At 30.7% G+C, this 13,749-nt stretch overlaps 1 protein-coding gene across 2 annotated transcripts in view; it reads left to right on the plus strand.

Moving 5' to 3' along the window:
• Nucleotides 1–13,749, plus strand: part of LOC126738612 (lipase 3-like) — a 28,870-nt gene that overhangs the window by 7,885 nt on the left and 7,236 nt on the right. Inside the window, exon 1 of one of the 2 annotated variants that reach the window (XM_050444023.1) lies at nucleotides 6,845–7,101. The exons of the other annotated variant lie outside the window; for it this stretch is intronic. Within the exon in view, the coding sequence (XP_050299980.1) occupies nucleotides 6,955–7,101 (147 nt within the window). The 5' untranslated portion in view covers nucleotides 6,845–6,954. Of the gene's footprint in view, nucleotides 1–6,844; nucleotides 7,102–13,749 lie in introns of those variants that run through there. 2 annotated transcript variants of the gene reach the window in all.

Here is a 13,749-nt window from a genome sequence, read left to right on the forward strand (position 1 = left end):
GGGTATATATTGTCTGAAATAAATGCGTCCTCGAAACGGGACGTTACTTTCGTCGATACAAATGTCTTTTTCGGGCATGTAGGAGGACTTAAATTTCTTTTGCAGCATGTCAAGAAATTCGGATATTTTGTAAAGTCGGTCATCAGAGGGTCTGTCCTTCTCATTATCACTTACATGGAACATGCCCAAAATACTTTCAAATCCGTTTCTACTCATACTTGTGGGTATGCGATTTTGGTACAACGATTTGTTTGACCAATAATCCCGTAACTGAGGCATTGGAAGAAGGCCCATCCATAATATAATGCCAAAAAATTTTCGCATTTCCACGGGATTGGTATCCACCCATTTCGGCTCCTTGGCCTTCCGGTTTGGATCTGCTATTGCCGCAGCAATTCGCTGTGAAGCAAACCTATTGGTTTCAGTCACAAATAGATTAATCATCTCATCGTCGATAAAATAGTTAAAGAATTCAGTTGGTTCAGAAAATAGCTGGAGCAACACCAACATTCTGAGGGCTTTCACTGAAAGACAGTCGGTCTCCTTGAACGTGATCCTATTTTTGCTTAGTAGTTAAAGTCGCTAGAGGTACGTTATCGTCTAGATCTTCGTCTTCGGATAATAATATGGCAGAATTATCTGAATTATTACCGGATGAATCGTTATCGGATGATAGATCACTTTCAACAGGAATAAAATTTATCTACGAGCGAATCATCTGAAAATCCGGTAATTTCGTTTTCTATTATATCTCTTGACTCGTCGTCAGACAGATTCTCCAGCTCCTTTTCCAACTCCTGATCCGATAGATATTTCTTAGCCATATTTGCTTAACTCTGAAACAAAAAAAAACACATTAAAGCTAGTGTCCACGGGTGGGCAATCGGTCCCAAAATATAAAATAGCATTCTGGGACCACGTGCCTACCCGTGGGTCACCGCAAAAAAATTACAAAAACAGCCAAAAGTCGACAGAGTATTGATCCACAAACAACATAAACTGCAAAAAAATAACTATTAACAAAAAATATCCAGAATGAAAATTTGGTCCCTGGAAGTAAAATCCCACGCGGGGCTCAACGTGTATTACGGTTTAAAAAAAATAAAAATAATAACTAAATATTATTAAAAGAAACTGTAATTATAGATTGTAATTAGTAATCAGAAAAAAAAGTGAGCTCAAAAATTAAATGTTATAAATGAAATTAAAATATTTTATTAAAAATTGACAATTATCGAAAGAGTTGAAAACAAAAAAAAGAAAACGCGAAAAAGAAAAGGAATAAAAAGTGATTATAAAAAAAGCAAATAGAAATGATCAAACTATACAAACTTAAAAGAATAAGAAATTATTTACTTAATAAAAATTAGGGACTGAAATAAACACATACTTGACATAAAAAGAATTTAGTAATTTAATGTAAATATTAATAAACATAAAGTTTGGAAGTATGGTTTTTTAATTCTTTATAAATTATCATAAAAGCAGCATAAAACTAAATAAGAAAAAAGAGAAATATAAAATTTAAAGGTGCAATACTATAATATCATAACTAAAACTAAGACAACAGTAATTGTTAAACGATTTTAAATAGATGTATCGAACTGAAAACTGTGAACTGCGTTAAAGATTTTACTTTTTGTATTATATTTTTATTTATTTTATATTTTTGTGCTTTTTTAATTTTTTTCCTTAAAGCTCGCTTACAAATCTTAAATTTAAATATTATATCGCTTAGAAAAGAGAAAACTATCAGTAAAAGAAACTAAAATTTAACTTCTATTCATAATTTTTCTTTTTCTTCAAATTGTTTTGGTTTTTCTACTTTGTTTTTGTATTTAAATTTTTGTTTTTTATAACTAATCAATAATCCTATTTTTATTATTTTATGTAAATTTTTCATATTTAATAATTTTTATTATATTTAATTTTATAATTTAATACTTTTTTAAGTTTACCCTCATTCTTTTCAAATATCATTAGGCAATTTATTAAATTCGAGCAAACCTTTATAGAGCACGGAATTAAGCATTTGAACGGTGTTACACTTATGAGATAAATTAAAATCAGTACAATTCCTAGTATTATAATTATGGACATCACAAAATAGCAGTAACTTATCACATATATAATTAGGTAAAAGGCCTTTCTTCAACTTAAATATAAATAAATTAACATTAAACATAATTCGTTGATGGACGGTTAACATATTTAAGACATTTAACATTATTTAAATAGGAGTATAGCGGTTACATCTCAATATTGTTCTCATTGCCCTATTTTGAATTTTTTCCAATTGAGAGATTTTATATTGCGGTAAATTATATAAAAGAGTTGAACAAGTTTTGTCCCACCCTATTAATGAACCCTACCTTTTTAGCAAACTTTCTCATGATATAATCCGCATGAGCCTGAAAAGTTAAGTTCGAGTCTAAAATTACTCCGAGATATTTAATTTGATCCTCGTAAACTAATTTCTGTCCATCCACACAAACACTTACAATTTCAATGTCAATAGAAGATGTCTTCGACCGTCTACCAAATATACAAAATTTTGATTTTGTGGTATTTAAGCTTAACTTATTGTTACAAAGCCAGTCAAACAAATTGCCAAGTTCTATGTTCATGTCGCAAACCATTTGCTGTAGATTTTGACCAACTATATAGAGCATAGTATCATCAGCAAATAAAATAATATTTGATTTTTGAGCCACTCTAATCATATCATTAATGTGTAAAATAAAAACAATAATGGTCCCAGAACAGTACCTTGGGGCACATCGACATCGACATTTACAGTTTCAGACATAGCATTATTAAACTTCACACGTTGTAACCTATTACACAAATAAGACTTTAACTACTTCAAAACGTTCAGCTTAATGTGTCCTATGTGCTCTAACTTACCCAACAATATATCTCTATCAACAGCTTCAAACGCCCTTTTAAAATCCAAAAACACAGCCAACACATAATTACCTGAGTCAATTGCCTTTAAAAAATTATCACAGATATTCAGAAGTACACATTCACATTAATGACATTCACGAAAGCCAGATGGGTTAGGAACTATAATTTGGCTGTTATCACAGAACTGCAGTAATTGCTCTTTTACACATAGTTCTAAGACCTTTTCATATATAGGAACAGTATTGATAGGACGGAACTCATTAGACAACTTGGTATTTGGCACCTTTGGGACAGGAATAACTGTTGATATCTTCCAGGACTCCGGGAAGACGCCATTTGAAAGTGAGGTGTTTACGACGTCCAACAGCCTATTTCTAGCAACATGAAAGACATCACAAAGAATCTGTTTGGAGATGCCATCTTCATCCCCGCCTACATTTTTTAGATTATTAACGACTTGTCTCAATCTAGCCATTGATATTGGTTCAAAATTCTGGAGAATATTAGTTGAGGTTGGACTTCTTGGGGCATTGCTAACTATATTTTGTTACGGTATATTTTGAATAATCTCACTGATACTATCTATAAAAAAATTATTAAATTGATGTGCTATTGCTACCACATTAGTCTCAATCTTTGTTCCAAAGAGAATTTCGCTCTGTATTGCTTTAGTTCTACCCGGCAAAAGGGTCTTCAGATTTTTCCATAGCTCCCTTGGATTTTTTCAATTTTCATCTATGGTTACAGCAAAATAATTGTCTTTCTCATTCCTAATTTTACTCACGATAGCATTTCGTCTTGATTTATACTCTGCCCATATGTCACTTTTGTGTAAAATGGCTCTTTTATACAGACTGTCCGTTTCACGCATTAGATTTTTAATTTCCAAGTTAATCCACTTCTTATCTTGATATTTTTGTTCTGTGATAGCTGGGATCATGAGACACATTTCGTTGAGGCTTGATGTAATAGAGAAGATGAAGGCTTCTGCTTGTAAATTAACATCTGGAATGCTGGTGTTCCAAGGTGTACTAATAATATCATGTTGCAATTGATCTGAGTTATAATGTTTAGTAGATCTTTTCAAAGTAGTTATATTCGGAGTCACTATATTTTGATTTAAGTAAATCCAGATTAAAATCTCCCAAAATAATAATAGTGCCATTAAAATCGCTTACCTCGTCTAGGTAGTTTTCAAAAAACTTAATAAAGGTAGCATCCTGTCTTTGTGGAGCATGGTACAATACAGAACACAAATACTTTATACCAGACGAGGACAGTTCCAAGGACAACAACCAAACGAAATTTTCAACACATTTCACATTTTTTAACTCGTATCGAAGATCATTTCTTACTAAAGCAATTACTCCTCCAGTTCTATTATTGTCTGTCATTTTTGTTTCAATTTGAGTTTGTATAACTTTTAGATCCTTCTCGTTACCACACCTCAAAACAATTCCTCCCCTTTTTGTAGGCGCACCCAATGATAAGCCAGCGCCGATATCAGTTGGGTCTACTTTTCTTCTTATGTCCTCCTTAACCTGCTTAGTATTTTTCTCCGCATCTTTTTATTTCACCACCAAAATGTTATTGTCATTTTGTACTGCTCTCGCATAGGAAATTGGATGTACATTTGGACATATAGCAGCTGCTGCAGCTGGTGTAACTTTGATCCCCTTAAGTCTAGCGACTTCTTCTTTTAAACTTCGATTTTCGTGTAGCAACATATCGACCTTATCTCCCAGTTCCTTCGTCTTCGCCAACAGAAACTGTAAGGTGTTACTGATTTCAGCAACACAGTCCTGGTCAATGAAATCATCGACCCTGCTACGCTTTCTGGTTCTCGGTACATCAACTATTGATCCCTCGCACCCATCGCACTTCCAGGTTGACTTCCTCATGTGGAAGCCCCGCATATCTACATTTCCACACTTTCCATGAAGATACTGTTTGCATTTAATGTTTACGTAAAGATATAAGGCGAGAATACTTAAATAAAAGTCGCATTAATTACAGATTACAAGGAAACTACAAACAAAAATTAAATATTACAAGAAAACAAACGTTTACAAATTATTAGAGGTAAAATAGAAATAAGTTAATCACAGACAAAAAAATTTAAAAAAGACAGTAAGGATATTAAAATGAATTTAAATATAAGTTTGATGAAACTACAATTAATATTAAATATTTTCTAGAAATAAGTAAAAGAAGAAAGAAGAAACAAAAACAGCATTTGTTAATGAAAAAGACAACGCATTTTTTCTAGATGAAAAAAAAGACGAAATGAAAATTAAGCCTAAAAGTTAATTAAAAATATTGAAAATAAAGAAAAGTATTAGAAAAAAAATTAAAGTCTCTTTTAGGCCTAAGAGAAAAAATTATTATCACAAATACATTTATTTTTTCTTACTTATTTTATTTATTGTTTTGCTTTTATTTCTCTTATTTGTTTGCTCCTTTTTTACATTCTTGCATACTTTTTTATGTCTGTTTTACTATTTAGGTCTATTTATTTTCTTTCTGGCTTTTATCGTCTGTCTTTTTGCATTGCATATTAAATATTTGTAAAAAAAAGAAAAAAAAAAGATCTAGAATAATATTGAAATAATTTATTAAAAATTGACCATATCCAAAAGGTTGAAATTAGGCACCAAAATAAGGACAAATTTGATAAATAAATTCAAAAAATAACAAAAGTTTTAAACTAAACTTTGCAGTATTTATTGTTTTCTATCTTTTATTTTTTTTAAATCTTGAAATGAAAGCAGTATAAAAGGAAATAAAAAAATGATAAAAATTAAAGAGGCAAAAGTAAAATAAAAGCTAAAGCAAAAATAAATGCTGAAATTTGTTTTTTTAATAAAAGGTTTTCAAAATCAAATTAAATCCTAAATAGCATAATAGTAAAATGATACAATTGGCTATAGGACAGTTAACTAAATGTAAAAGTAAACAAGCAAGTTATAGGTCGAATATTTTAAATGTATAATTTTAACCACAGATTAATTAGATAATGAATATTCACTACTTTAAAATAATTAAAAAAATCGTAGTATAAATTAATAAACAAAAAAGTGATTAGCTAGTAAATCAAACTAAAGGAAACATTCAATAATTTATTTAGAAAAAAAATTAGAATTTTCCGAATAAAAGAAATACAATAAATATATTCATAAAAAAACAACTAAAATTTGGAAAGTATTGTTAAATAAATAATCTATAAAAATAGATTGAAATTAATAATTTAAAATGAATCAAAAAACTAAAAAAGAAAAAGAAACTTTTTTTTTTATTTTCCAATTAATAAAACATTACTGAAGTAAAACAAAATTTATTAAAATACGAAAAAAATATTAATCTTTTTTTTTAAATAAAAAAAAGCAAAAACTAAATACAAAATCTAAAAAGTGACAAACAAATAATTCCAGATAAAGGAAAACTTTAAGGAAAAAAATAAAAAATATTTAATTAATGGGGTTAAGTGGGTCGTGTCATAAAAAAAGCTCTTAAATTAAGTGTCCTTACACCAAATTTAAACCAAATTGATACGCAATTATTTTTGTTATTTAATGATAATTAAACAAATAAGAGAATGTTTGCGGAAAACAATATTTATGATAACATATTCGCAATCACATTAACATCCAACAATTCCCACATTAGTATTGATATGATCGATTTATTTTATCACTTTAAAGATGTCACAATAAAAAATATGTATACTCAAAATGTTCCCAATATTCCTTTTTAATTAAGTCAAACCACTCTAATATGGCCTTTAACACTTGTTAATCTAAAAATAAAAATCCTTTCACAAATATAGGTTAACCAACCTCTTATCAGTAAATAAGCAATTTTTAATTAGTCAATAATCATTTTGCATAAATCATCGATGTCTCCTATAATTAAAAATGGATTTTTCATTGTTCTCGTTAACATTATCGGGTCAAGATTCCAATTTTGTGGGTTCTAATTTTTAGTCGGTAGCTAATAGAATTAAACAGTAGTTTTATAACGATATCTTAATGAATAAAGTGTACAATGAGACTTTTAATTTATTCATTAGCCGCTTTTATTGTTGCTAATTTAAACACCGGTAATGAAAATTCTGGGAAAAAGTTGTGGGAGGTCGTGTGGGATTATTTGGTTAGTGGGTCCAAGGTCCATGCTGATAGTGGATTAAGTATAGTAAGTACGTTTTAGAATTTTAATGATTACACAAAGGATTTGTTTGGAAAATAGTTTTATAATATGCTTATTAAGAATATCTATGCAAGAGGAAATTGATAAAACTGAGAAAAACTTTTTAAGGGCAAGAATCAACTTTCTACCATTTTTGTCCACTAAATGTTAAAATAATCCTATAGATCATATATCAATTTTTGATAAGCAAAAATAGAAAGTAGCCAAAAGGTGTCAAAACCTTCTCATTTGTTAGACGAAAAAAATATGGACTTTCCATTTTTTCCTTAAATGAAAAATAAGATAGTATGGTATTTAATATAATATTAAAAGCAATAAACTAAAATTAAAAACCAAAAAAATTAGGATAATATTACAATAATAGTGCTGGTATGAGGTACGAGTATTGTTGGCAAATAAACATGTTTAAGATTATGCATTCACATATGAGTGGGAATATAAAAAAAGGTGAGAAAAACAAACATATACAATGTAAAAATAAAATCATATAAATAAAATCTTAAGCTAAAATAATAAAACATGAAAATAAAATTTTAAAATAAAAATACACAAAATATATAACTGCTAATGCAAATGGCCATCATGACCAAAAATGGTTGTGTCCTTTTGATCTTGGTTATTCTGAACATTTTCAGTGTTGCCAACAAATACAGTGTGGCCCAAATTGGGTGTACATGTATGGGTATCTTGGAAACTATAAGAGATGGAAAGTTGGTTAAATGGGGAAAGTTGTAGGGCGTTTAGTTACCAATTATGTGCCGCTTTCAGAACGATTTTATCTTTTTTCGAGTTTGAAATATTTGGAAAAAATCATTTTTGAAAAAGGGCTGTATTTTTTTTATTTCAACGTATTTTTAAAATCTGTAAAAACATTATTAGGACAACTTTTTAAGGACAACGCATACCTGAATTCAGTTTTTGTTTTCGACGTTTCCGTTCTGAGATTCCATCCTCAACTACTTTTTTTCTTATGGCGGCCATTTTATTTTTTTGCTAAATTAAAAAGATCTTTTTTGTCCCTTTAAAATGATGTATAACACTTCATGAAAATATTTCATTCTTATGTCAAAAAGTTACAAAGTTCATTTTTCGCGGAGTTGGTAATGAATGCGGAGGCCATTACTACGGAGGCAATTTGTCGTATAAACAATTATTATTGTTAAATGATTAAGGGTCATTTACTGACAATTCTGTAAAATTTTATTTATTTGATTTAACTTTTTATCTTGTTTAGTAGTCCTGATCTTGTTCATTTCTTGTTCTTGTTAGTGTTAAATAGTTTTTTCGTATCTAGTTGTTTTCGTTTGTATTTAGTCAGTTTTGTTTAAAATTGTAATTTCCAAAAATCGCCACGCGATATACCAGTGAAGAAAAATTTGACATATTGGAATGTTATATTACATGTAATAGGAATGGAAAACTTGCAATCGCCTGATATTTGGAACTGTATCCTGAGAGACAACTGCCAGGTCCAAAACTATTCGCTAGGCTTGTCATAAACCTTAGAACTCATGGAAGTTTTAAAATACCATCACCAAAAAATTATCAAAGGGACAATGAAGCTCGCGATGAAAACATTTTAATGCGAACCCGAAAACATCGACTTGAAAAGCTGCAACTGATATGAATATACCAAGGACTACCATTCAAAGAGTCCTTAAAAAAAAAATATCGTTCATAAAAGCCTACTTTTGTTCAAGGATACCGACTACCCAAGACGATTAGAATTTTTAAATTGGTTTATAAGGCAATGTCACGAAATACCTAATTATAGCAGGAAAATTATTTGGACCGACGAGACGCTTTTTAGCAAATGCGGAGTATTCAACAAACATAATCGTCATTTTGGGCTACTGAGAATCCTCATGAAGTGGCTGAACGTAGGCTACAAGTAAGATTTGGATTTAATGTATGGTGTGGCATGTACGGTAAGTTAATTACCCACTCCATAAAATTATTTTCAAGTAAACTGCTATATATTGTTTTTAGATAATCACCTTATTGGGCCCTTTTTTATAACCAAACACTGAGAAGTCAAAGATATTTAAATCTTTTGGAAGAGCAGATATTACCTAGAACCTTATACCGTGAGAGCTATAATAACTGTAGAACAAATACGAAGTGATGTGTGGTTTCAACAGGCTGGGGTGTCCCGCATATAATACTCGGGACGTTCAAAACTTGTTAACGCAAGCATTTAACAATAGACTTATCGCGAACCGCGGTGCTGTAAATTGGCTAAGACTCCAGATATTACATCCCTGGATTTTTATCTTTGGGGATATGTTACAAATAAAGTTTACGAGCTTAAACCTCCTGCGACTCGCGAACAACTAGAGGACCGGATTCAGAATGTCTTAAATAATATAAATAAAAACCTGCGCAAGGTAACTAGAAGTGTTTTAAAGAAATGTGAAAAATGTTTTAACAAAAATAGCCGTCATTTTAAATAGTTTCATTTAATATTATTGTTAAAGTCCAGTGCAACGATATATTACTAGAATGGTCACCCGTCAAAACACCAGCATTCCACCTGCCAAACAATGTCATCCACCTTCTATTTACATTGTTTGAGAAGTAAAATGCTGGTGTTTTGACGGGTGGCCATTCTAATATATCGTTGCACTGGACTTTACATGAAGTTCATTATTTTATTTAGAAATTACGTAAAAGTATAAGTTAGCAAGTTAGTAAGTTAATAATAATTGTGTGTACGACAAAATGCCAATAAAAACCATGGCCAACTCAGCGAAAAATAAACTATTTTATTTTTTGACGTAAACATAAAATATTTTCATAAAGTGTTTTACATCATTTTAAAGGGACAAACAAGATCTTTTTAATTTAGCAAAAAAACAAAATGACCGCCATAAGAAGAAAAGAAGTTGAGGATGGAATCTCAGAACCGAAACGTCGAAAACAAAAACTGAATTCAGGTATGCGTTGTCCTTAAAAAGTTGTCCCAATAATGTTTTTACAGATTTTAAAAATACGCTGAAATAAAAAAAATACAACCCTTTTTAAAAAATGCAACTTCTTAATTTTTTCCAAATATTTCAAAATTGGAAAAAGATAAAATCGTTCTGAAAGCGGCACTTAATTGGTAACTAAATGCCCTACAACTTTCCCCATTTAACCATTTTCTATGTCTTATAGTTTCCAAGATACCCATACATGTACACCCAATTTGGGCCACACTGTATACAGGGTGTTCATTTGAAAACTTTCCACCAAGGATTTATCGAAAACCACTGTTTAAAAAAAACGCTGAAATACGTCAAAAGGTTTGTCAAGGGAGACAACTTTCTAACCTAAAATTACTTCAATTCCTTTCACCCTCTGCCCCCCCCAGGGTCATCCACTTAAAAATTTTAAATGGCAAGGGGTATCGAGTAATAGCTTGTTTAAAAGGTCTTTCGAAGTCTTTTATTTTGACGCTTGATTTTTTTAAATCGGTCGATTCGTTTTCGAGAAAATTTGAAAAATCTTTGTTTATCTTAATTTGTTCAGATAGAAAACAAAAACATGAAAATATCAGTTTTTATTTCAATAAGTGTTCAAAATGTTGCCCGTGTTTAGCCAAACAATGATATAGGCGATGTTCAAATTCTCCCGTTTTCAAAAACATGTTGTGCGATATTATGGCAGCTGTCGATGATGCGTTGACGAAGTTCATCCAAACTTTCAGGTTGGGGAGTAAACACAATAGATTTCAAATGACCCCATAGAAAAAAGTCTAACGGCGTTATATCAGGAGATCTACCAGGCCATTCTATAGGCCCCCTTCGCCCTATCCGTTTATCTGGAAACTCCTCGTCTAGCCATTGCCGAACGGGAAGAACATAGTGAGGAGGAGCGCCGTCTTGCTGGAAATATATTTCAGCCTCATCAAGTATAGAGTTTCCATCATCATCGATTTGGTTTTCAATGGATTCAGTGATAAGCGGATTGATGGTATTTTCCAACATATCCAAATAAATGTCTCCATTTAAATTTCCGTTAATAAATAATGGCCCAATCACTTTATTTCCTAAAATGCCTGCCTATACATTAATTTTTTGAGGGTACTGGGTATGCCCTTCTACAAATGCATGAGGATTTTCATTGCTCCAATATCTACAGTTATGCTTATTAACAAACCCATTTAGATAAAATGCATTCATCGCTGAAGCAGATATTCTTTACATGAATAGTATTATCATTAATCGCTTCAGTCATTTTTTCACAAAACTCAACTCGCCTATCAAAATCGTCTTCGGTTAACTCTTGCAATATTTTTATTTTGAATGGATGAAATTTATAAAGTTTGGGAACTGTGTGGGCAGAGCCTAATGAAATACCAGTGGCAGCAACAATTTTGCGTAATAAAGTATTAGGATTTATTCCAAAATGACCCAAAACTTCAACTTGAGCGGCTTCATCCAAAATTCGCCGATAATCACGTCTTTTATTTGCAACAGATCCAGTTTCAGTAAACTTAGTAACAAGGTCCAAAACATACCTATGCGAAGTTATCTTAAAGTCTAGGCGAATTGTACTTTTTAGGGAAAAAATTGTTATCCGGAAACTAACGACGGGAAAAGGTTTGGGGGGGTATCAGGAACGAGAAAAAAATTCATGCAGGAGCAGGTTAAGGGAAGTAAAGTTTTGGGGAGGTGAAAAGGGGTGAAAAATTGTACCTTTTCGATTTGCGGCAAAAGTTGACGTCAAAGAAAAAAATTTATAATGGAAAAGTTGTAGATAATAAAAAAATCTACAACTTTTATACAGGCCACTTTGTGACATAACCTCAAAATTTCCAAGAAAATCGCGAAAAATTGCTGTTTTTTAATTTTTTTGTTTTTTATTTTTCATTTTCGGAAAAACACACTCATTTTGATCAAACTTGGCAAAAAGATACTTTCATGTGTCCTTAAAAACCACAAATTTTTTTAGATCGAAATATTGAAAATTTTACGAGATATTAAGTTTTTAAAAAAAAATGACGTTTTTTTCAATTAAAATTTGTCCTTCAAAAAATCGTCGTAGGAGGTTCATCCGGATTTCATTTTGTTTGTTTTTTTATCTACTTTCAGATAAGATAAAAAAAAAATAGACTTGTCATTTAAAAATGTGCTCAAAAATGCAAAAAACTAAAAAAATTTTTTTTTTTTTTAATTTTTACAATAATTGATAAGAATTTGTTTAAATTTTTTAAAAAACAAAAAATCTGATTACACCATTGAATTCTACGGGAAAAAATACAAAAAAACATATATTTTGTTATTTGATCGTAAAGTTAATTTCTTGATAATATTACTATAAACATTCGATTGCATTGATATACTTAATACTCCGGCTACTTTGGGGCGTGGGATCTCATTGATTTTACTATTTTTACGATTAAATTTCACATTACTTAATATTTTACAATGTGCTGAGTCTATTTTCGAAGGTTACTGTGCCCAAATTCGCTTTCTTCAAGGCCGTATGACTAAATTTTTGACAAAATAGACAGTTTTTCCTAATTTTCCAAAAAAAATTAATACATTATCGGCTTACCAACTTATAATAATGCATTTTAATATTTTTAAAATTGAAATAATCAATCACAGTATTTGATTGGATGGTATAACAGAAAAAATACACAATAAATTTTATGAAAAAAGGAATGTTTGAAATTATTTATTATTAAATGTATTACAATCAATGTGTTTTATTAAAGTAAATAATTAAAATTATCATTTTCTTATCTAAAATATTTTTTTATTGACTTTATTTATAAAAATCTATTAAGCTAATCTCGGTCTTTTCACTAAATTCATCGCTGCATCGTCATCCTGTAATTGATCGTTTGATTCTATTTCTTCTTGATCATCATTAAAATCTTCTCCATTGCTAAATTGCTCAGACTCTACATTTTCTTGATCCAAGGAAATACTTGGTTGCTCGAATGCATGCACAGTGTCTTCAGAATCACTAACATCATCTTCAATTACTTGTACGTTGGAGCATTTTCCTGTGTGTTCACATTGTGTGCACAATACGGTGCATTTCAAACCGTGTTTACGACATCCACAACGGTTGCTTGAACAATTTGTTTTGCAACTACAAGATATTTTTTTTAATAGCTCTTCAGGTATTAGTCAGATGTCTGTAAAACGAGGCACGAGCATTTTAGAGTTATTCACAGCTACTTCTTTCCAGCCCTACTTCGTCGCATTCATTTCATTTCCAAGCCACTTTTGAAGCTGATAATACGATCTGTATGAGTGTTGTGTAGCTGCTCCAACAGTTGGTGGTAATTTTTCTAATTGAAAGGTTGTCTTTGCAGTCAATACTTTGTATCGCTGAAATCTTAAATCGTCTAGAGATGATGTGGTATCCTTAGCGTTATAAACTGATGTAATTAAAGCGCAACCATTTCGAGCAATAGTTCTTGGATCTGTATTGGGCTCGTAAAAAGGTTTTATTAAATCTGATAAGTTCCGAGTTTTTATAAGCAAATCGACCGTGGTTTTTTCACCTTTACCTGCAAAACCAGATATGGTATCGCATCCAGTGAAGCTGATAACATTCAAACTTAAAACTGTTTGAAGAGTAAATACTGTCACTTACATTGCCTCCTCCGGCTTTAAGGAAAAAAATCGGTGC

The sequence above is a fragment of the Anthonomus grandis genome, chromosome 7 (assembly GCF_022605725.1).
Source record: "Anthonomus grandis grandis chromosome 7, icAntGran1.3, whole genome shotgun sequence".
NCBI lineage: Eukaryota > Metazoa > Arthropoda > Insecta > Coleoptera > Curculionidae > Anthonomus > Anthonomus grandis.